Source organism: Mixophyes fleayi, chromosome 5, assembly GCF_038048845.1.
Source record: "Mixophyes fleayi isolate aMixFle1 chromosome 5, aMixFle1.hap1, whole genome shotgun sequence".
In the NCBI taxonomy this organism is placed as follows: Eukaryota; Metazoa; Chordata; class Amphibia; order Anura; family Limnodynastidae; genus Mixophyes; species Mixophyes fleayi.
In genome coordinates, this window is record NC_134406.1 from 165234802 (window position 1) to 165259364 (window position 24563).

At 38.5% G+C, this 24563-nt stretch overlaps 1 protein-coding gene across 1 annotated transcript; it reads right to left on the reverse strand.

The window, feature by feature from the left end:
* Window positions 1-109: 109 nt before the first annotated feature.
* On the reverse strand, window positions 110-24131 carry VPS4B (vacuolar protein sorting 4 homolog B). Its single transcript, XM_075212965.1, has 11 exons — window positions 23905-24131; window positions 21645-21756; window positions 20303-20459; window positions 17722-17786; window positions 16341-16460; window positions 14682-14838; window positions 14267-14415; window positions 14091-14172; window positions 7922-8141; window positions 2684-2824; window positions 110-1525 (listed from the first exon to the last, which is right to left on the reverse strand). The coding sequence occupies exons 1-11, from the start codon at window positions 23929-23931 to the stop codon at window positions 1424-1426; spliced, it is 1332 nt and encodes a 443-aa protein (XP_075069066.1). The 5' UTR covers window positions 23932-24131; the 3' UTR covers window positions 110-1423.
* Between the last annotated feature and the right edge of the window lie 432 nt (window positions 24132-24563).

Genomic DNA, 24563 nt, shown 5'->3' on the forward strand with positions numbered 1-24563 from the left:
TGAAAAGAAAGAGTAGGGTAAGTGGAGATGCAAGGTCCCTAATGCTACTGTGGAGCCCATTCATTAAATCTGCAAACAAATAAAATATTTAACAAAATTGAACAAAGCATTTCTTATAGTGAATAAAAGTTTATTGAGTGAACAGAAGATTCAGAAATTCTATGATTGCACGTATAAACAGTACATAAAACTATGGACAAAAGATCAAACAAAAATATCCCATTGCCATAAGTGTCAAACGAACAACTGTAAAAATAAGGAAACTTCCATTGTTAACTTGCTTAGTGATTTATCATAACCGAAAGCAAGTTTAATGCATCAGTACACAGTCAATAAAATAAGACAAATGAGTCCAAGGAATGAATTGCATTATGGAAACCAAATTGTGTTTAACCTCTTTACTTACAAGGCACAACAACATATCTGATATTACATGTGTGGTAAAATACATTCAGTCACACTGCAGAATTCATAAATATACATTATGCCTTCTCATTGCAAAATATTAAATCAAGGCACCAGTAAAATATGGATCCCCCTCGTTCACCATTAGCAATGTAGCATGGATTGCAATGGTTGCAAGTTTTGCATTCTTTTTTATTTGAGACTTGAAGGATAATTGACAAATGACACACCTCTATGAAACATTTTAAACCCACTAATATTTTGGCATGTAAATGACAAATGTACGTATTTGGAAATGCAAGTATATACAAAATAAAGTTGTGTAATAAGCCAAGAGCTGCATTATTCCAAAACACAACTTAAAGAAACGAAACCAAAAATATGAGGGAAAAAAAACCCCAAAAAAAACAAAAACACAATTTACATACATCCATATGATAATACAGAATAGGTCTTGAGGAGAATGCATTTAAAAATTGCTTACATGCGTTCATCCTTCGCTTGTAATGTAAAACGAATGTTACCAAGTGCTTTATAAACAAAGGATCGATTGCACATAACCATTAACCTTTATTCTGACAGGTTTTTCCTGGCACAGAAACTGAAGAATGCATTTTCTTGATCACGTACAGTCAAATGTTTACCAGTGCCAATCATTCGTTTCACCAGCCAAACTCTCAAAATCCATGTACAGTATTGTGTGTCCCATTACAAATCATACAAAGCTGGGCTTGCAATTGAATGTCTTAAGATGGTTGAATAGTAGTCCCACTTGCCTCCTGATTACTAATGGTAGCACTATTGCCCGGATATTGTTTTAAATACAAACTTTACAATAGCTACAGGGATATCAACAAGAGCTCAATGAACATTTGATAGAATGTATAGTTTCCATATGACTTGTAAGATCAGTTTTACTGGCAATTATTTTTGGTATGCCATGTATAATGTAACAAGAATACCTAAGAAAGGGAGAAGGCTACTGAAGGCAACTTTGAATTGTGTTTTTTTTTTTAATTTATCCTTCCTGTCCAAAGTCTTCTGTGAATTTCTTTAATTTTTCCAGGTCCTGCTCGTTTACAGTAGGCTTGGTGTGAGCTAATGACTTCAGCATGTCAGCCTGTAATGAAAAACACATGATATTGTATTGTTAGCGTACACATTGAACAAAATCTTCAATATTCACAATGCAATTGATTTTGAATCAATATAGTCTAGAGAAGGGATTTTCAATACACTAGCCCAGTGGTTCCCAAACTTTTGCAGTTCACGGCACCCTTAGAGTCTCCAAATTTTTTCAAGGCACCCCTCCAAAATAATTACTGAGCAATCCTGTTTTAGAAGTAGTTGGGTCAAAAAATTGTAATAAGTATTTAGGTCACAACAAAAATACTTATTTAGTTGTATGCAAAAATGCCCCTCTGCATCCAGGCACACTGCCCCCTCTGTCACGCTGTCCCCCCTCCTCTGCCCTCTCTCATGCTACCCCCCTCCTCTGCCACACTGTCCCCCTCCGCTGCCACCATCCTTTTCACTCTGCCCCACGCCAGACATAAAAAAAAAAAAAGAGAAGACAGAAACTTACCAATCAGCGCGGCGCCGGGACCCAGCAGCCTCCTCTCTCCTGCAGCTGTCACTGAATATAGACGTCAGTGACAAGCTGCTGCGGGAGAGAGGAGGCTGCTGGGTCCCGGCGCCGCGCTGATTGGCAAGTTTCGGTCTTCTCTTTTTTTTATGTCTGGCTTGCGGCACCCCTGGGAGCCGCGGCGCACACTTGGGAACCGCCGCACTAGCCACTTATGGCCATGCAACTAGTCAGCCAAGGTGATCTGTTCTCTCTAGAATGCAGTTATGCAAAAGAAAATATCTGTCCGAACCAAATGTCGTCTACAGTATTTCCATATGCGATTGTAAGTTGCCATGAAATTTCAAGTCTACATGCAGAAAGTCCAAGGTGTATAGAAAATATGAAGTCACTTTGATCAAACTTTTACATAAGTTTAGTTGTGGTAACTTTCTGAATATGTAGGATAGGGGGTACGTGACTGCTAGTAGCACGCCCTTTCTGCGTAAAGTATTTATGGTGTCTAAACCCCCCCCCCCCCCCCAACAAATCTTAATAGTAATTTCTCTTATTATATTGGGAGGACTAAAATAGCAAACCTAACCTAGTGTTTTCGTTGAAACATCAGCAAGCAAAAAGAATTGTTGGTCTTGTGAATAAAGCAAAAAAAACAATAACAAAACCATAATCCACACAACAAAAGCTATAACTAACCATGCATATAAGTGGCTCCAATAATTTATCCCCAGGAACATCCACCCATGTCATTTCTTTGGCATTCGGATCTCCAGGGGAACAAGGAGTAAGGAGATCATCACATATTACATCTGGATTGAGTGGGGATTTCCCTCGTACCTAGGTAAAGAGGGAAAAAAACATAGTGACAAATAACCTAGATGTACAACTCTAAACAAGAAATAATTTTAAGAATAAATACAATACAATACATACAGGGCAGGCGGAACGCGGTAAGCAAGGTGGGGGAGCATGCTGGAGAGGCCTCCCCACTGTCCAGCTACTATAAAAAAATTAAAAAAAAAAAAAAAAAAAAAAAAAATCGCGCCTTCCTCTATGCTCCCCGCTCACTGTCTGTATGGCAAAAATACTACTCAATAGCATTATAAATAAGTGAATAGTCAGAGATTTAGTTAAGGACATAAAAATTTTTTTTAAAAAAAAAAAATTCCTTAAGCTCCGACACCAGCTGCACAGAGGAAATGGCCAGGAGAAATACCACCTTCCAAATAAGGAATCTAAACTCTGTTGAACCCATTGGTTTAAAGGGAGACCTCTTAAGCATGGTCAGAACTAAGTTTAGGTCCCAGGGAGCCATAGGTGTAACATAAGGAGGCTGTATATGCAGGATCCCTTGAGGGAAGGTTCTTACATCCAAAATATTAGCTAGTTTCAGTTAGAAAAAGATAGATAAGGCCAACACCTGGACCTTTAGGGACCCAAGTCGCAGACCTGTGTCCAAGCCATCCTGTAGAAAAGCTAGGATACGGGAAAGATGAAAATTAGTCGAGTGGCAGAGTCTTCGTTTGCACCACTTAATGTAGGTATGCCACACTCTGTAATAAATGTGGCTGAGGTCGGTTTCCTGGTTCGCAGCACGGTGTCTACCACTCTGGAGGAAAGCCCTCTGGACCGCCAAAGTTTGGCCTCAAAGACCATGCCATCAAAACCCACGGAGGTAGGCGTTGGTAAAGAACCGGGCCCTGCCTTAACAGGTCACCTCAACTAAAGAGTGTAAACTTTCATGCCCAGCCATCTCTTGGAGAGGTCTGACAGGTGTGGATGTTTTGTAAGAGAATAGAGGATAGTGTTTTGCCTGTGAATTACCCCACATTTTGTTCTGTTGCAGCCTTATTCCAAAATGGAATAAATTACTTTTTTTCCCCCTCAAATTTTACACACAATACCCTATAATGACAACATGAAGAAGTTTGCGATTTTTGCAAATTTATTAAACAAAAAAACCCCCAAACAAACAAAAAAAAAGTGCATGTTAGAGCACAAACCAAGCATAGTCAAAAGGAATTGTCTGTAGACATCCGAGACAGAATTGTCTTGAGGCACAAATTTGGGGAAGGGTACATAAAAAAAAAATCTGCTTCTCTGAAGGTCCCAATCATCCGTAAATGGAAGAAGTTCGGAACCACCAGGACTCTTCCTAGAGCTGGCCGGCTGAGCGATCGGGGGAGAAGGGCCCTAGTAAGTGAGGTGACCAAGAACCCGATGGTCACTCTGTCAGAGATACAGCATTCCTTTTTGGAGAGAAGAGAACCTTCCAGAAGGACAACCATCTCTGCAGCAGTCCACCAATCAGGCCTGTATGGTAGAGTGGCCAGACGGAAGCCACTACTTCGTAAAAAGCACATGGCAGGCCGCCTGAAGTTTGCCAAAATGCACCTGAAGGACTCTCAGACCATGAGAAACAAAATTCTCTGATCTGATGAGACAAAGATTCAACTCTTTCACGTGAATGCCAGGCGTCATGTTTGGAGGAAACCAGGCGCCGCTCATCACCAGGACAATACCATCTCTACAGTAAAGCATGGTGGTGGCAGCATCATGCTGTGGGGATGTTTTTCAGTGGCAGGAACTGGGAGGCTAGTCAGGATAGAGGGAATGATGAATGCAGCAATGTAGAGACATCCTGGATGAAAGCCTGCTCCAGAGCGCTCTTGACCTCAGACTGGGGCGACGGTTCATTTTTCAGCAGGACAATGACCCTAAGCACACACCCAAGATATCAAAGAAGTGGCTTTAGGACAACTCTGTGAATGCCCTTGAGTGGCCCAGCCAGAACCCAGACTTGAATCCGATTGAACATCTCTGGAGAGATCTGAAAATGGCTGTGCACCGACGCTTCCCACCCCACCTGGTGGAGCTTGAGAGGTGCTGCAAAGAAGAATGGACGAAACTGCCCAAAGACAGGTGTGCCAAGCTTGTGGCATCATATTCAAAAAGACTGGAGGCTGTAATTGCTGCCAAAGGTGCATCAACAAAGTATTGTGCAAAGGCTGTGAATACTTAAATGCATGTGATTTCTTAGTTTATTTTTTAATACACTTGCAAAAAAAATTATTATTTTTTTTTTTTCACGTTGTCATTATGGTGTATTGTGTGTAGAATTTTGAGGGACAAGGAATTTATTCCATTTTGGAATAAGGCTGTAACAGAACAAAATGTGGAAAAAGTGAAGCGCTGTGAATACTTTCCGGATGCACTGTACATAAGTCTCAGCATATACTCTATTTTAGCAAACCTAAGTACAAAATGTGTTTGTGGCACAAGGTTTACTCTGAAACATAGCATACATATATCCACTGGGAAGCTTTTCCCTTGTTTGATATATACCAAGGTAATGATTTGCCCCTATCACCTGCCTAGCCATAGAGGCAGAATGTAGCAGAAACACCCAGGGATAATTTGGAGAAGGTGTGCTGCTTTTTTTTCCTCCAGAAAAAGAATGAATAACTTTCTTAGAGGATACTGTTTTGTCTATGACATACACCACAGTACCGCCCAACCATATAAATATGTATAAATACACACACATGCACCTATGTTTCAGTCTATACTCATATAGAAAACCTAGGTACAGAAATTGTGATTTATGTGGCACAATGTTTACTCCAAACAGCTTACATATATCCACTATAAAAAAAATTGTGTACAGTATGAAAAAGATTAAGAAAAAAAAAAAAGTGTACTTAGCCCTCCTGTTGACCAAGAATCAGTTCAAACGACTGGAGAGGAAAGGAGTCTTTCTACATTGCAGCCTTTTCTCCAGTCCCCTCACTGTAGATAGGTGCCTCCAATATATTTCCTGGGTTGGCACATACCAACTTGTTTTCAATTGCTCTCTCCCCCCTCTCAGGCAGCCCAAACATACTGGCCAAATGCGGGCTTTTGTTAGCATAACCCAACCCCGCTGGCCTCTTATCTATAGGTTTTCCAATAGCAGCTGCTCTGTTTTTGGTCCGAACAAAGTGCCCCCTTCAATGCAAGAGAGACTTGGTATATTCCAAAATGGCACCCAGCCCACAGAGACACGGCGCTCACTGCCAGAAGGCAGCGCAGATGTCTGAATGGCCCTGGGTAACAGCTGTGCTGTTACCGGAAACATCCCTGCAGAAGCTTCCTCTTGTCCATGGGTACTGTGCTCCAGTATATCAAGCTGTGTATGTGCTGCCTATAGCACATACACCTCCTAAAAAGGTAATAAGTAATGTTTAAACAGGAAATGGCTACAGAGCAGCCACCAGAGGACCTACTCCTCTGGCACTCAAGCATACACACAGGGTTGCAGAAGGAATATAGCCTTTCAGCAGGAAAGTTAACTATTTGAGTGCCTACTCCATGTTCCCTCATACAACCCAATGGTAAGCAGGGTCCCCCAGGTGGAGGCAAGAGAAAAACTACTGGCGCCGGCGGCTTCCTCTGCGCCCTTCTCACCGACTGTTGGGCGTGATGTCATCACATCCCGACACGGTCAGTGAGAAGCACCAAAGAAAAGACGACAAGAGGAAAAAAAAAAAAAAGGAAGACAGAGGAGAAGGTCATAGAAAGGTAGGCAAACAAAGAACACAGCGAGATGAAAGCCTTTTTTTTTTCTCTTCTATACTTCTCACCAAATTTGCCAGAAATTTTACATTTTATTACAGAAATATATATTCATTTATATTATTCATGTCACAATACATTTTTGCTGTTTAATGTATGTATGTATGTATTACTCTATTAAAGTCTATTATATGATTTGCATTAAAAGAAAAGCATTATTGAATGAACAAATAATTTCTAAGAGAGGAGGGCACAAATTTAATTTTTGCAGAGGGGCGCCAGACACGCTAGCACCGGCCCGGCATACAGATACATTTCACACTTTGGACAGGTAATTCCTATCAGCAGTATTTAGCCTCCACCAATACAAGTACTATGAGTATGTACTCTTGTGTGCAGCAAAAAAAGCCTAACTGAATATTAATAGTAATAAGAAAAATCTAAATGAAAGTTATACATATAATATAGATATATATATATATATATATATATATATATTAGTTTCAGTGTCACTTATGTAAAACAAAAACACACAACCGTTTTTAATTGTTCATCTAATGCCACTACACAATCAGCACCCCAGCTATTTCAACTCTCTAAAATTAGCAGGTTTGTGGCAAACCTACCTCAAACATCTTGACATTTCACTAATCCTTCAACATCTTAAAAATAAACAAATAAAAAAAATCTCAGGACTCCAAGACTGTATGTACTTCATCTTTGGAGTCACTACTATAATCCCTCTGCAATGATGTTAACAATGATATGTTAATATTTTGTGAAAAGAATTATTTCACAAAATCCTCAATCCAGTTCCCATCATCCCAACTGCCTTACCCTCAATACAAATTTTAAATGACAGATTAGAGGTTCAGGTTTCCTACCCCTGGTTTAGCGTCATTATGAGTTTCAAGAAGATTTACACTCTCTACTAGACCACCTACTGAATAGTCTGTTAAATGATTGGGGGGAAAAAAAAAATAGAGCTGACCGATTGTTTAAGTACCAGGCCAGGCAAGTTGCGTGTTTTCAATCTGGTTTGTGTGTATAGGCAGAATGGTTACATCATGACAAAGTTATACAAGAAGCACAACAAACCCATCCTTCAATTACTTCCCCTGTCTGTGTCAGCTTATCGTTTCAAACCCCACCCTCCTTCAGTAGATTGTACGCTCTCATTAGCAAGGCTCTGCCTCCTACTGTGTTAAGCCTATATTATGGTATATGGTACTTTTCATGCTATATTAGATCTTGCCAATTGTGTCATTTATATTTGTTTTGTTTACCCACTTCGTCCCAACTACTGTAAGGTGCTGCAAATCTCTTGTTGTGCCTTATAAACAATAACAATAATAATCCCTAGACACACAAATAACATACCTTTTTAAAGTGAGTGGCAGACTGAACTTTTCTGACTGGTTGCATTAAGGCATCTCGTACTATAATGCTGATGTCCGCACCAGAATATCCATTTGTTCTTTTTCCAAGCTCGCGATAGTCAGCTTCTACAAGGCTGTGTGGAGTTGTTCCAAGATGGAGTTTAAACATATCAGTTCGGGCATGTTCTTCTGGTAGGGGGATGTAAATTCTCTTCTCAAATCTGTAGAAGACCAATTTAAAATGATACATACACTGCCCACAACTAAAGAATGTTCATTCATGGATTTACAAGATCAATGGTAAAACAATATACTGCTCAACATAGGTTAATCATGTCAAGAAATTACATCTTTCACACTCTAGACTGATCATTGTTAGAGCGAAAAAAATAAAATAAAATTCTCACTACACGAACGATGCCTACTCAACTGGCTAAGAAACAGGAATAAGAGACAAAAGGAGGAGGAGATACATTATATAGGCTCAGAGATGTTCTCTTTAACGGCATCTGCTCAGTTGAATAGTTACCCCATCCGTTAGAGCTGCTATGTAGTCCTTCAAGGAAACAAAATTTACAGGTCAACATAATGTGTATTTGCTCTGTTTCTGATGGAAATGTTGACTATTTATAGTTTAATGACAAGATACATTGGTAACATGTAATTGCTGCTGCCAGATGTTAAAGCAAATCTTGTGGAATTTTTCTTTTACTCCTCTGTGTGACAGGAAAGACATATAGGTTGATGGCACGCGGAAGGCAGTTGGAGATGGCTGCATTTTCGACCACCTCTGTTTTAAACCTCCTACAGAACCATCTTCTCACAAATATAAAACATGTCAACATATATAAAACCTGTGGGAAATCACATGGTGGTGACAAGGAGTGTCATCACAAAAAACAAAAAAAAAACAAAAAACGAACAAGGTTGTTTAGAAGAGCTACTGAACATCTAAAATCTCAGTACAAGCTGCAGCACTGGGAAAGTTTAATTGTTATTGCCACCTCTGTTCCTTCTTTGGAGACCTCCTTGGTGACAGCAGCTACCAACGAAGATGGGAAACAACTGTCCTGGTTCTTTTTACAGCAATGACACTAAAGAAAAAAACAGTGGGCTACACACAGTTATCTCAAACTGACAGATAACCACAAAAGTGCCCATGCAGCACAAAAGCCTCTAGGACGCTCAGTTATGATAAATGTTGAAGGACAGTTATGGTTGCTAGTAGGGGACCGTTTAAAGATTTCTACAATGACAAGTTCATGTCTACACCTTGCACAGTCTCTCCTGATTCTAACCGTACACCACCACCAATAGCTACACAGAAAGGACTTTGATCTTATTAATAACTAATCTCACTGGTTATTGGGTTTTGAGACTTTTTTTTTTTTACTTTTTCACTATTTTAGTCACTCTGAATAACACGCCCTGTGACACTTCAGATGTACTAAAAGGCAATGTGTTTTTACACAACTTTTTTTTAAACATTTGTCTTGTACCAACCATAAGCAAGGAATCCCAGTTGTGATGCCAATGCATACCTAAGAGTGACTTACACAAGATTTTTGTTTGACCTGGTTCTATATCACCCAAGTATTACACATCTATTGACCTCCACGTCAAATAGCCCACCATTATGTGCTAATCGGTAAATGCCATTCTATCGTCCACTTCCCTATTCTGCATTATTAATATAAACAAACCATTCGTTCATCCTTTCGCTCAGTTATCTAAACATACAGACACAAGGTACAAAATATTTTACTTTAGCGTGCGGATAAAGAGAAAGAGCGTAAAAAAGTTACACAAAGAGCAAGAAAGTATGAGAGAGAAAGAGAGTATGTGCAAAGGTGAATTAGAGAGATAGAAAGCGTGCACATGGTAATGCAGAGAAAGGAAAAGAAGGTACCCATTGTAGGAAATTGCAGGGATATTGTAGGTAGACTATATGCAGAGAGTATATTGCATGCATGGTATAAAAAACGCAGGTAGATTAAACTAAAAGCAGTTTACACAAAATGCAGGTAGAGTATAGGTAACAGAGATTATCTTGCAGGATAATAGGTAAAACAATATAGATATAAATGCAGAGTTAGTGCAAGGAAAAGATACCCTTCTGTGGAATATTGCAATGAGTCCAGGAAACCATGCTGAAAGTGTCCTAAAGATTTCAGGCAAATATGGTGCAGAGATCAAAGAACCTGATTCTTAAACAGGGTTAGGGTTTATATAACCCTTGTCCCAGCATGCACTAGTTCAGATGGGTGGCTGTGACCTTAACCACCCTCTAAGCTGCACGCTGTTTATTCACTCCTGCCTGGGCTTATGTGTAATTCCTGTATTTGTTTGGGATGAGATGACTTCTAGACAGCTCATACCTCACAATGCGCATGCACTTCCCTACCAACTACAATTGTTATTCGGTTATCTTATGTATCAACTGTTTCCCACCACTCTTAAATTATTACTAACAAAAGATAATAAAAGATCATAATAATAGCTAATAAGATAACAATAAAAGATAATATGTATATAGCAAGTTCTGATGTACAAAACATTCTAATTACATTTAAGAAACATAAGGCAATCATGAACCTGTTTATGCAATTGATAATAGGGTCAGTAATTCGGACATTTACAATAATTGGTTGAGGCATTTTTGTGGTATACCACAAAATGTGGTAAACTGACACTTATGCTAATGAAAATCTTAACTGAACTGCGACTACTGCCAATTAGCCATGCTATATTAACTATATAAACTAAAAGATTATAGCCCCTACAACAGAGCTTCACTGGACTGGAAAGATAGCGGTACACAACCATAGAATCTCATGTTAAGATAGAGGTTCTCCTGTATACTGATTATTTGATCATCAGCAACAAGAAAAACTTTTTCATATTTGTGGCACAGTGTCTTTCTTTCAAGATTTTATTAAAGCAATAGATGAGGGTGGACCAGTGGACACAGCTTACTTGAATACTAGTTTATTTCGAAACTTAAACCGTAGTGGAATGGATATAGGTTTGACTAAACTATATGAAACAAATAAAGTGTTATAGTTGATTGTCCAAGATTAGGAAGAAAAAAAAAAAAAAAAAAAAAAGAAAAAAAAGGGGCTGCTAAAAAGTGAAGCACTTTAAGCATATGTGTTCATTACAGATATTACTTGTGGTATACAAGGGATATGCTTTTCTGTAGTCAATTCGTACCAGGTTAATACCCCAAAAAGTGTTAAACAAATGCAGAGTGATTTACAGAAAACAAGGAATGAACCAAAATGTGAAATCTTACATTTAAGAAATCAAAATGTAAAATACAAAAACCAAAAGGTAGATTACAGAATGAATGGTGATGTCAGCAACAGAGGACAGGGATTTTGGAGATCTAATTTCAGGTGATATAAAAGTAGTAAGCCGTCAGGATGAGAGCATAAATCTGATATGCTGAAATAGAATATTGGATGTCAGGACCCAAATAAAACTCTGCATGGATACATAAATTAACCTGATCTTCAACTCAGATAAATGTGTGACCAAATGAGCCCAGTAGGAGTTAATTAAGTTAAGCAAACCAGCTTAAGATATGCAGATCACAGACATCCATTGTTTTGATCATGTATTTCACTAGCTAATTGACTTCCTTTCAATAGGTAGTGTAAACACAAACTAACCCTAGGTGTAAATTGGAGAGCCATATGCCTAGGTGTGAATCTTGGAGAATCTTGTATAAAAATCTGCATGGTCTTTATGCAGGTATATAGAAATATGAACTTGAAAGGAAATGCCTTCTGCCACTCCAAACTGAGGAGTAGAAGCACACCAGGGTTGTGAATGACAGGTTCGGGGGGGCTATCAGGGAACAGCTAAACTCACATATCTTTGGAAGAGGTATCTCACATTGTCATAATTCCATTATGTTTGGTATTTAAATGTGTGGGAGATTATGACCGGTTTATTGAGGGGGGTGTTATTTCTCTGAGATATATCTGTGAAGAATTACCAACAGGTCAAGACTCTGCGAATATTTGTGAACAAAGTATAGTGACACCCAGGGGACATCCCTACCCCCTATTAGCATTAACACAGTCCCTGTGAAGACAATCCCATTTCATTTGGCTTAAAAACCTGTGTGTGGAAAAGAAAAATTGACAGACTTTTGGGGAAATCAAGTTACATTGATAAGCTGTCCATCTTCCTAGCCAATTCCCCTTGGCCAGAATGCAATTCATGTAAGTGCAAATCTGAATGTATCCTTTTTATTTTAAACTGTTTTTGCTTGTTATGTCAATATATTAATTGTTTATTCATTATTTTTCTTTATATCTGAATGCCCTGCATTTTCATATATTAAATCTAAAATTTAATAAGTTGCGTCCTTGATACTCGAACGGATTCATTAGCCTGTTTAGAAGAGATTGCTTGTCCAGGTTAACCCTTGGAATGCCAGTGTGATTTGTTGATACATTTGATTAACAAGCTGTGTGTGCTTGTATTTACATGTGTGTAACAGTCTGGAGGTGTGAAGAGTTAACCCTGTGTGTGCTGGTGTGGGTCTTGTTAGTTTGTGGATAACTACAAGTCTGTGTGCCAGTGGAGGACAGTCTATTGGGGTCCTATTGCCTGTACTCAATAGGTTGTGGCAGAACCTGAAGTGTCTGGGGGTGTGAGAGCGCTGTGTTTGGGGGCGATTCCGTAGGTCTAGAACTCGTGTGATAGGTGAGAGACTGTGGGTTGAAATCCTGTGTGACCTCATACAGCAAACACCCCAAAGTCACGGCAGCTGGGAGCGTGTTCGTGACAAAGCAATGAAACAAAAGTTATATTCTCACTTTATTAGTCACTGAAAGACCTCACCCTAAGACCTGGTGTTCTGGAGCCATATCTCCAAAATCCGTTAATAAAATATAAACCGAAAATCATTCAGAGAAGGTACACTAAAAAGGTGCATTGGCTGCATAACAAAAACTTATCCAGAAAGACTTTAAGATCTAAACCTTCACAACTTAGAACACAGGTGATACCATAGAAACATTTACATCAAAAAGGTAGTAAAGGAGTTTAGGAAAGCAGTCATTTTTATATGGAGGATTTGTAGAACAAGGGCAACATAAGGCTGATAAGACTCATGGAATAGTCTCCTGGGACACGCACACACAATATGCAAAATCTCTACATAACGGCTTCAAAATACACATTTTCTTAAAACTGCTTTACAGGAACAAATTTTTATGTGCATTACCCAAGGTTGTCACCACCTTTAGTATGAAGTTGGTATTGCCTATGTTGTCCCGATTTTCTTTATTGAGCATGTGAACAATATTTTTTATTTACTGACCAGTGCACTATTTATAATTATTAATTTGTCAAATGCAATTTTATTGTTGAATGGAGTCCTGTGACTGACCGCCTCCGGTTCTATTCCATTGAACTGCACTGCATGCACCTAGAGGAATGTTTGTAATATGGATCTATAACACTATGTATGAACTTTGTTTTATATAGAGTAGCTAAGTATAGTTCATTTGGATTGTATGTTGAATTCCATTATATTAGTCTAGGTTTAAGTGCAAAACATGAAGTTCGTAGAAACATTAGTCAGAAAAGTTTAAATATACTTTACACTGTCCTCTTAACCCAAGCTAGAAGTTAATTTATACAAGTAAATAGGGGTCAAACCTCTTACATACACTTAACACATTCTTAGAAAATATAAGCCTATGTCAATCCTCATCATCAGCTATTTATATAGCGCCACTAATTCCGCAGCGCTGTACAGAAAACTCATTCATCAGTCCCTGCACGATTGGAGCTAAATTCCCTAACACACACGCGCCAATTTAATAGCAGCCAATTAAACTACTAGTATGTTTTTGGAGTGTTGAGAGGCAGGAGTGCTAACCACTAAGCCACCATGCTGCCCAATGTTTTTGCATGGAAAGTACATTTTAAAAGCCTTTTAGCATACTAAATTCTTGTTACACTTCTACTTGTGTATAGACACAAAAGATTTTGCAATACTGTCAAATCTACTCATGTATGGCAGGTTGGGGACTACACATCTTAAGCTATCACACCAGCCATGCTTATGAATACAGAGGAACATGGAAATACTTACAAACCTGTGTGTATAACCAAAGCAACAATATAAAACCACAAATTTAACATACCGTCTCCGTATTGCAGAATCCAATACCCAAGGTATATTTGTAGCTCCAAGAACTAAAATGCCTTCGTTGTCAACTCCAACACCTACATATTAATTATAAAAACAGTTAAATAAAATAAATTACAAACTGTATGCAACATAGATCAACCAATGTTTTGATCTTAAGACATATCTTGCCTTGCATCTGGACCAAGAATTCCGTTTTAATTCTGCGACCAGCTTCACTTTCATTTTCACTTCTTGAGCCACACAGTGAGTCAACTTCATCAATAAAGATGATTGAGGGCTTATGTTCTCTGGCAAGCTGAAATAAAGTCTTCACCAACCTGCAATACAAATATTGGTGTCTCAGTACTCTTCCCAGTCTTTCAGAAACTTAAGAACATTTATCGTAGATCTAAACTGATCTTTTCATTATAATAAATTATTATTTATATTTTATTGCACAATGTCCATTGCTTAACAATTAAAAATGCTCAGCTCTGTCAACCATATACACATATGCTGCTTATAAATCTAAAATGTAGTTAATATATGAACATAATCTAAAACAACAATTGTTACATAGAATTTCAACTCAAATTGTACTCACTTTTCACTTTCACCCAACCATTTTGACACAAGATCCGAGGAAGATATTGAGAAAAATGTGGAGTTGTTTGCCTCTGTAGCTACAGCTTTAGCCAAGTAGGACTTCCCTGTTCCTGGAGGTCCAAAAAGCAGGATCCCACGCCAGGGAGTTCTTTTGCCTGGGAAATGTACATGGTCATATGTTGAAAACAGCAATTATATATTAAGTGCAACAGGAGTTTGTAATGTCACTTTGCTTAAAATTCATTTTATAAGCAAATGAGAGGGATGAGGCAGTGTTTCAGAGGTACAAAAAGGAAGTAGGCCCCTGGTGCTTTGGAGAGAGAGTAGCGAAAAGGTTACCAAATTCTGTTTTTAAAACACAGTAATTAAGACAAAAACTTTGAATGGGACCTCACCCCAAGGCATGGAAATGGTTTATTATTAATTTTACTGACTTTTTCCTTAATCATTGTCTCTTACCTACTTAATCTTTACAAAACTTATTTTTCACAGTAAAAGAGATAGAATAGTTGTTGGATAAATAAACATAAGCATGTAGGGTGCACAATTTCAACTTTACAGCATATCAGCTTTCAATGCCTAGGGCAGCAGGGAGTAATTTATTTATAGTACATGTTGGTCAAACAGATACCACTAGAAGCTGTACAGAACATTTGGGGAGGATGAGGCCAATGTATGTATATTCAGTTTGATGGGAGTACGGTGAATCGTCTAGTGAATGAACATTTTCAATGGTCAACCAAGAAAACAGAGCAATGAGACTGACATAAAAAGGCATGGAACACATATTACACATAAATCAAAAATTAAATCTATAAGAAACATTTTCAATTTTAATGCAATTTAATATACTATATATGCAAGTTGATTTGTTGCCTTTATTGTTATTTTATTAAAGGAAGTCAAGTTATTTATGCACTGAACTTGTATGAACTATTACTTCAAATTCTTTAAACAATTTTTTTTTATTTTGTTTTTAAAGTAGACATAGTATGTACAATGGTACATGTCTAAAATAGTTTTTATGTTTTATCTTCCACATACACCATCCTCTTAAAGAAGATTTCATTAAACATTCATTCACTGGACAATTCACCCTACATCTTATGTGAAAAGTTATCAATAGAGATGATAACTAATTAAACATCTGAGTACATTACATTTACGGTTATTATTTCTGCTGCTTTATTTAAATAAAAGTAATTTAGGGCCTTCCCTTCCTCAAGGCATTGCTAATCATTAGCAAAGAGGTACTGCAAAAGATACACCCACCACCTAGAAGCAGATTCTGATGCAGATAAAGGAGCCTGGTGGTGGCAACTGGAGCGCTTCCTGGGTGCACAGTTGACACATTAGGTGAGTGCCTGGTGGCTCAGTAGCATCAGTGGGAGTGATTAGTAATAACAAGTTACCAACGGTAACGCTTCTCCTCCAGACAGGGTGGCAGAGTAAGCCAATCCGGTCACGTGCTATTCATTTTAACCAGTCTTCAGCACCAACACTACAAATTATTTGTAAATTATCAACTGGGAAATATATATTTAAAGATATAATAAAGAAAAAAAAATTAACTAATCAAATCTAAAAATGGTTGTGGTTCAAAATATGGTGTTTGAAAAGCCTGGCCTTAAATGGAAATAGTGCCCTATAATTTTACCTGTGAACAGATGAGGAAATTTAATTGGTAATATCACAGCTTCTTTGAGTGCCTCTTTGGCACCTTCCAGTCCAGCAACATCATTCCACTTAACATCTGGTTTTTCCATGACAATCGCTCCTAAAATGAACAGTAAAAGTGCAGACATTATTCAACTGCTTTGTATATGTATAAGAAATTTCTCATGGTAAAATTAAGATCAAAACATCATTTCCTCTAAGGAATTAAAATTGTCTTATATATGCGGAACTTAATACTTCATTCTTGCAGCCAAATGGGATTTTTTTTTTGGCTTATGACCATCCTCAGCACAGAATCCTATTTAAAATTAATATAGGATTTAAAAAAAAATAAAAAAATATAAAGTGCTCATAGAAGATAAGAGCATAAAATAAGGTAATAGTTATGTTTACAATATTGCTGCTGGTTTGATTTAGGCTCTAGAGAACAGTTATATCGAAGTATTCAGCCACATTGCAACCTAGTTCTTTTCTGCTGCAAGTTACTTTTGAACAGTTACACTAATTATGCGCATTGTGAAGACAGTCTTTGTTTGAGAAAATAATTTGTCCTCTTCAAATCACTTATTTTAGTTCATTGTTACCAACTTATTTTATTCTCCTCTCCACTTGTAATTGTTGTCCTCCTCTCTATATTCATGTTGCCACTGTCATTTGACCCCCTCCACCCATCATTGTTCTCTTCTCCATCCATTTAACTGAATGGTTACATTTGTTATAGTCAGAATCAGCCTTCTTTTCCCACTGTATGTTGCTACCATTTTTTTCCTCATCTCGCAGTAAAAAATTAAAATAGCTGTCATGAAGAACAAGCACCTTCATATGACTTGTGACTGGGGGGGGGGAAGGTTGTCCGTTTATTTATTTTTTCCAGGAGATTGCAAAGGCAGAGTGGACAACTATTCAAGTCCACTCTTAAAGAGCAAGTAAAGCCACTATTTGAAATTAAAATTACTGTATACTATTCAACTAGGCTTTGATACATATTAAACAGCTGGAATGTTTAAACTAAATTAAATATGCCCACCATGCTGTTCCTCACTCCTCTGAAGCTGGCTGCCATGTTAAGTGGTAGGTGCTAATCTACAAGAGCAGACACAAAGTGATTTACAGCCTGGCAATCTAGCTCTACAGAAGTACACTGTGTTGATTGGTGGATTTATTCATACATACGGCCAGTGATGTTACAGCAACTGAAGTACTAATCTTATTGGAGCTCTTTCGGGCACTGTTATGAAGATGTGGGAAGGATTTCAGCCATCTTCACTGATGGAAGTTTATTCTTTTTAATGGAGCTGCCGTGGTGTGTCAGGCTCACTGAGCAATGTATTATGCATTCATATTTCGAAAATGAAAATTACCTTGGAGCTGGCTCTGCATTTTCTTTTTTTCTGGGTCACCCGACTCCCCTTCATCACTATCATTCCTAAATAATTGCAAAGAAAAATAAATAAATGAGCTAATAACACATCTTAAAGCAGACTTGTACTCACTGTACTGGAAATGCAAACAGCATCACCAGTGCAAACAGAACAATGGGGGGGTTCAATTGGCCTGGGCACTATTACAGTAATTTTAAAAGATTTTTGCTTGCGGTTCACAGAGCTGCAAGCAAAAATCAGCAGTGAAGTTACTGTACCAATGGTAATAATGCGCACTATTACTGTAGTAATGGAAATAGTGCCCAGGCCGCTTCAACTGAATTCCACCCGTGAACGATTATAAAGGAGACACAAGGCATGTATTAGCAACCTCATTTCCAATTTTATAGCAAAGACATAAAAAAAAACCCAAAAAAAACCCCAAAAACAAACAAACCCAAAAACCTGCAAGTAACTAAACACTGTTTGTCATGGCACCTGAACCTTACAAAAAGGTTTCCAGACATTCCGGATAGAGAGAAGTAATCTTACATGGAAGGGGGGCATTAACTAGTTTGAGATATTGTTAGAGCCTTAAAAATTACATACAGGAGAGTTCATGCCGAAACAAAAAGTACCTCAGTAAGTCTTAAGTTGCACACTTTAGGGGAGAGGCAAACACAGACCAAAGACACTACAATTGCATTTTGCTATTGGTTTCCAGAACACTTGTATATCTATGATGGTATTGCTTGGGGTAGAACATGTAAAGGCATGTAGGGTCAACATTCTCATCTTCACAGTCTGAATTTTCGATTTTCCCATGTGTCTTGGTCTCAAGATGTCAAAGAGAACTTTGGAGATTTCAAAAGCAGTGTACAGGGGTTGCAAATGAGCTTTTTGGCTTGCTCTCTAAAGATAATGTGAAAGTCTTCCACTTGAGGGGTAAGGATGGGAAATTGCTCTGAGAAGACATGCTTAAGAGGGAAGGAGCAGGGAAAAAAATTGGCAAACAAGATAGCCCTCAGTGCTGGTCAAATGAAAGGACAAATTGTATTAGGCACAGAATGGAGTTCAGGTAGCCTGTCAATCTCCCACAGAACGGATCGGTGATCTCATGCGGTTCCAGACTGTAAAAGGCTGGGAGAGGATAGCATCTGAGGCCGACAAGAAGGGAGAACCAGCAATACTCCTAAACAATTCATATACCAGCTATAGTTCCAAGTGTGGGAAGTGAATGCCAGGAGCTTGGGTCTGTGACCATTTTCCAACTCAAACCACCAGTCGCGCTGGTTATGCTGGGAGCCAGCATAGCCTTTCTAGATGTAGAGGGAGAGCAAGATCGTCCATATTGACAAGGTTTTACAAAGTGGACAAGTGTAAGCGAACAGGGCCATTGTCCCATATGAAACCACAAACTGGAGAGCTGCATTTGGGGAAAGATGGCACTGCAATCAAATTAACCTGCCAAAAAAAAAAAGCAATGACTTGGCCACAATTTCAGTTTATTGCGTGTCAATTGAAGCAGAAACTAAACATGTTTTCAAAAACGCAGCCATGTAACACAATATCTGAATACCAAAGAAAGTATCCATTCTCACCAGAGTGACTTCTGGACACACAGATCGGGAGCTTGCATGTTAATAAACTCCAATACCAGTGAATATTTAGCATTATTTGCCCTGTGACATTACAACACTTTGTTTTAAATGACTAACCAAAATCTGAAGTGCAAGGTATAATAAATGCAATTGTTCCATTTGTACAGGTCAGAAACCCAGAAAACCAGGCCAAATGTATCTCTTGAAGATATTCAGGGACGGACAAAAACCCCCACCGGATAGCTGAGCCAGAAGACAGCAGAAAGGAATCCTGCAGAAATGCGCCTCTACATGACAGTTCTCAGCGCTTATCCTTAACACTGCATATCTGTATCTAGCAAAATGAAAACAGGATATTTTTTCTCTGTTTTTGTCTCAAACTATTGCATTAGGTTGTCATAGCAGCTGTCCATCAAGCCTATTTAAGGCACATTTAGGTGTGGCTCACAATCAAACCTTTGCTATATGTAAACCCCTTTACGTGGGAGGCGAGTGCATCTAATTTTAATTGCATTTTAATGGTGTTTAAAGTATATTGGTCAGTGTAGGATCTGCATATAATGAGGTGCCCTTGATGCTGGCTTAAATGTCTTAATCAAAATATAAACTAATACCTCATGTTTTAATTTTGCTAGATACACAGATATGCAGTGTTAAGCATAAGGACTGACAACTATTTTTTGGTTTGTATACATATATGGGCATTTATATTGCCATGCAACTGGTACCATATATAATATGTGATATATCTAGCTTGGGCTTATTTTTTCTGTTTTTGTCACAAAATAAGGTAGAACAAAACTAAAAAAAAACCTCTCGAACCAGTCTAGTAAAAGATCACATTTTACTAGTCCTTTGTACATGGATTGATATGAGTTCAAAGCACATAACATAAATTATACTTTTGAACTGCAAATTACTTTTGAAGTGTAAAAATGAATGTAAGTAGTCATGATAAAATATCTTATTGAAGCACATACCCTTTGTCTTCAGCAGGACGAGGTCCTCCTTCTTTTACTGGTTTTGCAGGAGCAGCTTCCTTTTTCTTCAGGTAAGCCTTCAGCTGTTCTGCCCGGTCAAGGTATTCTATGCACTTTGCTCTGATGCTCTGTTTTGCCTTTTCACCTTGCGCATCATCTAAGAACCATTATAGATACATTTTCTACATAAAGTCATTCATGAGTAAACATCATAACATGCAAATATATGCAAGTAGTAACCTTACAGAGTGCAATTTATAACTTTCAATTATGTTACAGTGTATTGTTTTACAGTGCAAATAAAATGCAGAACAATTAATTGTATGTAAATAAAGAGCTTTACAGAGCATGAACAACATGTACATACATCATGGGTGGTGTAACACAAGCTTTGCAACAATTTTTTTTTTTTTTTTTTTTAAAGAAAGCGTACGAGCAGCACACAGTTTTAAGGGCTGTAGCTAAAAAAAAAAAAAAAAATATATCTATACTAACAGAGCAAATTATACCTATCTATGACAATCATATAATTGTCCAGCATTATATATTATACTTGGCCTCTGCCTCACACGATCAACCTTGTGCTTCAAGCATTAAATATTTTTCACCCTCTTTCTCTTTACTTGTCAAAAACCATTTGCACGGTTATTTACAGATCTCAGTGGCGGGCTGTAGGGGTGTGAGGGAGCATTTCATAATTGCCATAATGACTGAAGTACCATCCACGGTATAATGCAGTTATGCATTCTGTTAGAAACTAAAAAAAAAAAGACTAAACTAAAAGAAAACAAAAAGGCCTACAATATGAATGTTCAGTTGCAAAATATGGACTGAATTTTTATGTAGAATATTTGTGTTGACTTTATGCTATACAACACTGGCGCTTTAGACAAGGCTCCTCCCACCCCCGTCATCAATTTTAGTATAGTTGAAAAATGTCCCAGTGCCAGCAAATGTGTCTTCCTTTGAACATAATGAAGATATATTTTGCACACTTATCGCACAGATCTATGGTATTTCATTGTGAAAATTGTTAGTCATGCACACTGATATGTGATCATTATTTACGCAAAATGTTTCATTTTCAAACTAATCTCAACCTTCTAATCAGGTGGAACACACTTTGCATCAGTTTTTGAAAAATTCAAATAACTTGCTTACTCCATTCTGGCTGCATTTGGAGATCAAAAAAGATACAGCACCCATCCACAGCATCATGTCATCAGCAGATTTGAAGTGTATATTGCAAAAGGTGATAGATACATAAAAGTGTGCAATTTGAAACCCCCCCCCCCCCCAAAAAAAAAACCACCCTATGGATAAATAATTAAGCATTACTTACATTTTACAGCATGAAGAAAATACTGTACACCGCCTTGGTATAATCGAAAAGCTTCCTCATAGTTCCCTGCTTTGTCTTCCTGAGAAGCTTTGCTGACCAGGTCAATTGCTTTCTGTTGGTAAAAGCAAACAATATTCACATAAACTGTAGAGACTGTCACAAATAACACTCACCTTTTGAAACATGATAGAAATATAATATGGCATTCACCAGATAGATCATAACTTCACACATTTGCATATGAAACATGGAATATTAGGTAAATTATTTAGGACACTACTTCTCTTACTTCTCTATGGACCATTTAGGTTTCCAACATTTGGCTAGGTTCACAGATTATAGACCGTCAGATCTATTTGAGTGTGTATTATAAAAAGGTGTTGCATTGATGCTTTGGGTTCATTATATGAATATTATAAGGCCCTGGGATAATCATATTGCTCTTTAATGCACCTCGAGGGTGCCATAGATCTCATCTGCTGTTATGATCTCCTCTTGTAGTTGGGAGGACACCAGTCTTTAAAACATCTGTGGCCCTGCTTAAACCACAGCAGACTGGTGCTCTCTTGCATAAACAATTCAAACAGTTAAATTCAGCATCAATTAACGCCTGGTTTACTTGCACAGTGTTGTCACAAGATACAAGCAATTCATATCTTTGGGACTGAACCTTTATATTGATTGACTCAGGTTATGAAAAAAAAAAAAAAAAAAAAAAAGAAGGAGTGTCATTCCAGTAGACAAGAAGACAATAACCAAATATTCTCTAAACTACTACAGGACCAGATGAAGAGCACAGATCTGAAGGTAAATTGTGTATAATGTGTATGCATTTATCGGCAGACGGATTGGAACTTCAGCAGTTTGTAAAATCGTTAGCGATACAGTGGCGCACGCAGGGGGGGTTTCTGAGTCTCCAGAACCCCCCCCCCCCCTGCGCTAACTAAGTGGCCGCTATAGCTGCACTGTCCTATACAGCAGCCGCGGCGCTGTCAAAGAAGCGTCCGCGGCGGCGCTGTAGTGTATACAGCACCGCCGCGGACGCTTCTTAGACAGCGCCACGGCTGCTGTATAGGACAGCGCTGAAGAAACGGAGCTGCTGCGCATCAGCAGCTCTCGCGGGGGGTGTTCTTTTTTTGGGGTCTGGGGAGAAAAAAAAAAAACTAGGGCTGTCCAAGGATATTATGGACAGGTGGTACTGGTCATTACATTCACCAGGAGTGACAATGATGCCAATTAGCTGTAGATCCTGTGGAAGTCAAATAATTGGATGAAGTTAGTTAAATTAATATTGTTTCACCATGCAATTGTCATTAGTCCGCCACGTGTAATGATACAATCGCATGGAATAATAACACACATTTACACTTGTAAATAGTACACATTTATTAAGGTTCCAATCCATATTTATTAGCAAAAATATATTCAAGATTATTTATACATAGATAAAACTATGTTAAAGGGTATCTACGGCTGAGGATATAGGAAATGTATCATGTTTAGCGTCATTTCGAGCTGCACATTACCATCAGGAACCCGCTACTATTGGTGAAGTGATCACTAGTTATGAAAGATAAAAGGATTAATACTCAAAATGATATTGTGTTTAGAATGCAAATAGGTTGGTTTAAACTGGATCAGGTCTGTTCCCTTATGCGCATGGGCTCAGCTGTTGGAATGAGCTGGCCCCCACTTTATCGAAGAAATACTTTGAACTGATCTATGATTTGCATTATAGTGGACTGACCTGACCTCAGGACAAATGAAGAAAACCTTAGTTTACCTTTGTGTACATTGTGACATCATCACTGTTTTTGTTAACTGAAGCTGCATATAAGCAAGCCATGGGTCAGTGCTAAATCTCTGTTCATGACTACAGACATGACTATCTGAACCTGGGCCCAGGGGAAGCACATGCATAATGTATTTATTTATAACTTCTGTTTATTATTATATTTAATCTATTGTTTATGCATTATCATGTTTTGCTGTTATCCTGCTATAGTTGACTATTATATCTCTTTGTGCATTGGAACCACAATGATCACATTGGACAATGTTTATTGGTAGCGATAAAAGGAACATTACAATCTTACCGTCTACACCCCATAAGTATGATAATTAAACTGGTTACCTGCAGATTCACCCTACACACAAAACAATCAGGATTATTTGTATATCTCCCCTTCCCCCAGATATATGACAAAAATGTTTACCTGTGGATATTCCACCCTCCCCCATATATGACGAGGCCGGTTACCTGTAGTGTCGTCCCGTTGGATGCCATCTCGGCTCAGCACAACCCTCACCGGGTGACTGGGGTATGGAAGTGGATCGGGTTTTTTTCCTACCGACTACTTCTCCCAGGCTTCCCCCAAAACTTGAACCACAGCACTAGGAACCTGTTCCGGGTGTGTGAAACCACCCTCGGGCTCTCTCTTACTTCCGTGTGGCACGCAATACTTCCGGACTACGTCAGAGACAAACCAGCCAACCGCCAGACTGGAGAGTCCTAGCACATGACAGAGAGCGATGACGGCGGTGACGTCAGGAAGCCGCACCCGCCACAAATAACACTTTCATACAGCAAACGCGCAGCATATAAGCGACTGCGCAGGCGCATTACAGCAGTGACTGGCCAGCCGGAGCGCCTCTCAGGTGACTTCTTCTGAACGCCACTTCCTTCGTGACGTAAGGGCACGTGAACTGGGCAAGGTGTTACCATGTGACAAGTGTTGACTGTCGAGATGTAATGACAGGAGGCGGGATCATGTGGGGAACTGGGCGGTAGTAAGGACGAGCCCTGAAATTCATCTGTAACCATGGGGGTATGCGGGAGATGGCAACCGACACTTTTAAGTCTTTCATATTTTATAGTGCTGTGTAAATAAGACTCCCACTGGATCGATTACATGAACA

Excerpts from the sequence above, each read along its gene's own strand:
- VPS4B (XM_075212965.1), bottom strand. The coding sequence starts at position 23,931 with ATGGCATCCAACGGGACGACACTACAG. Across the intron at positions 21,757-23,904 it reads CCAACGGGACGACACTACAG|AAAGCAATTGACCTGGTCAG; the intron begins GTAACCGGCCTC and ends TTTTACCAACAG. Across the intron at positions 14,416-14,681 it reads TGGTTGGGTGAAAGTGAAAA|GTTGGTGAAGACTTTATTTC; the intron begins GTGAGTACAATT and ends TTTGTATTGCAG.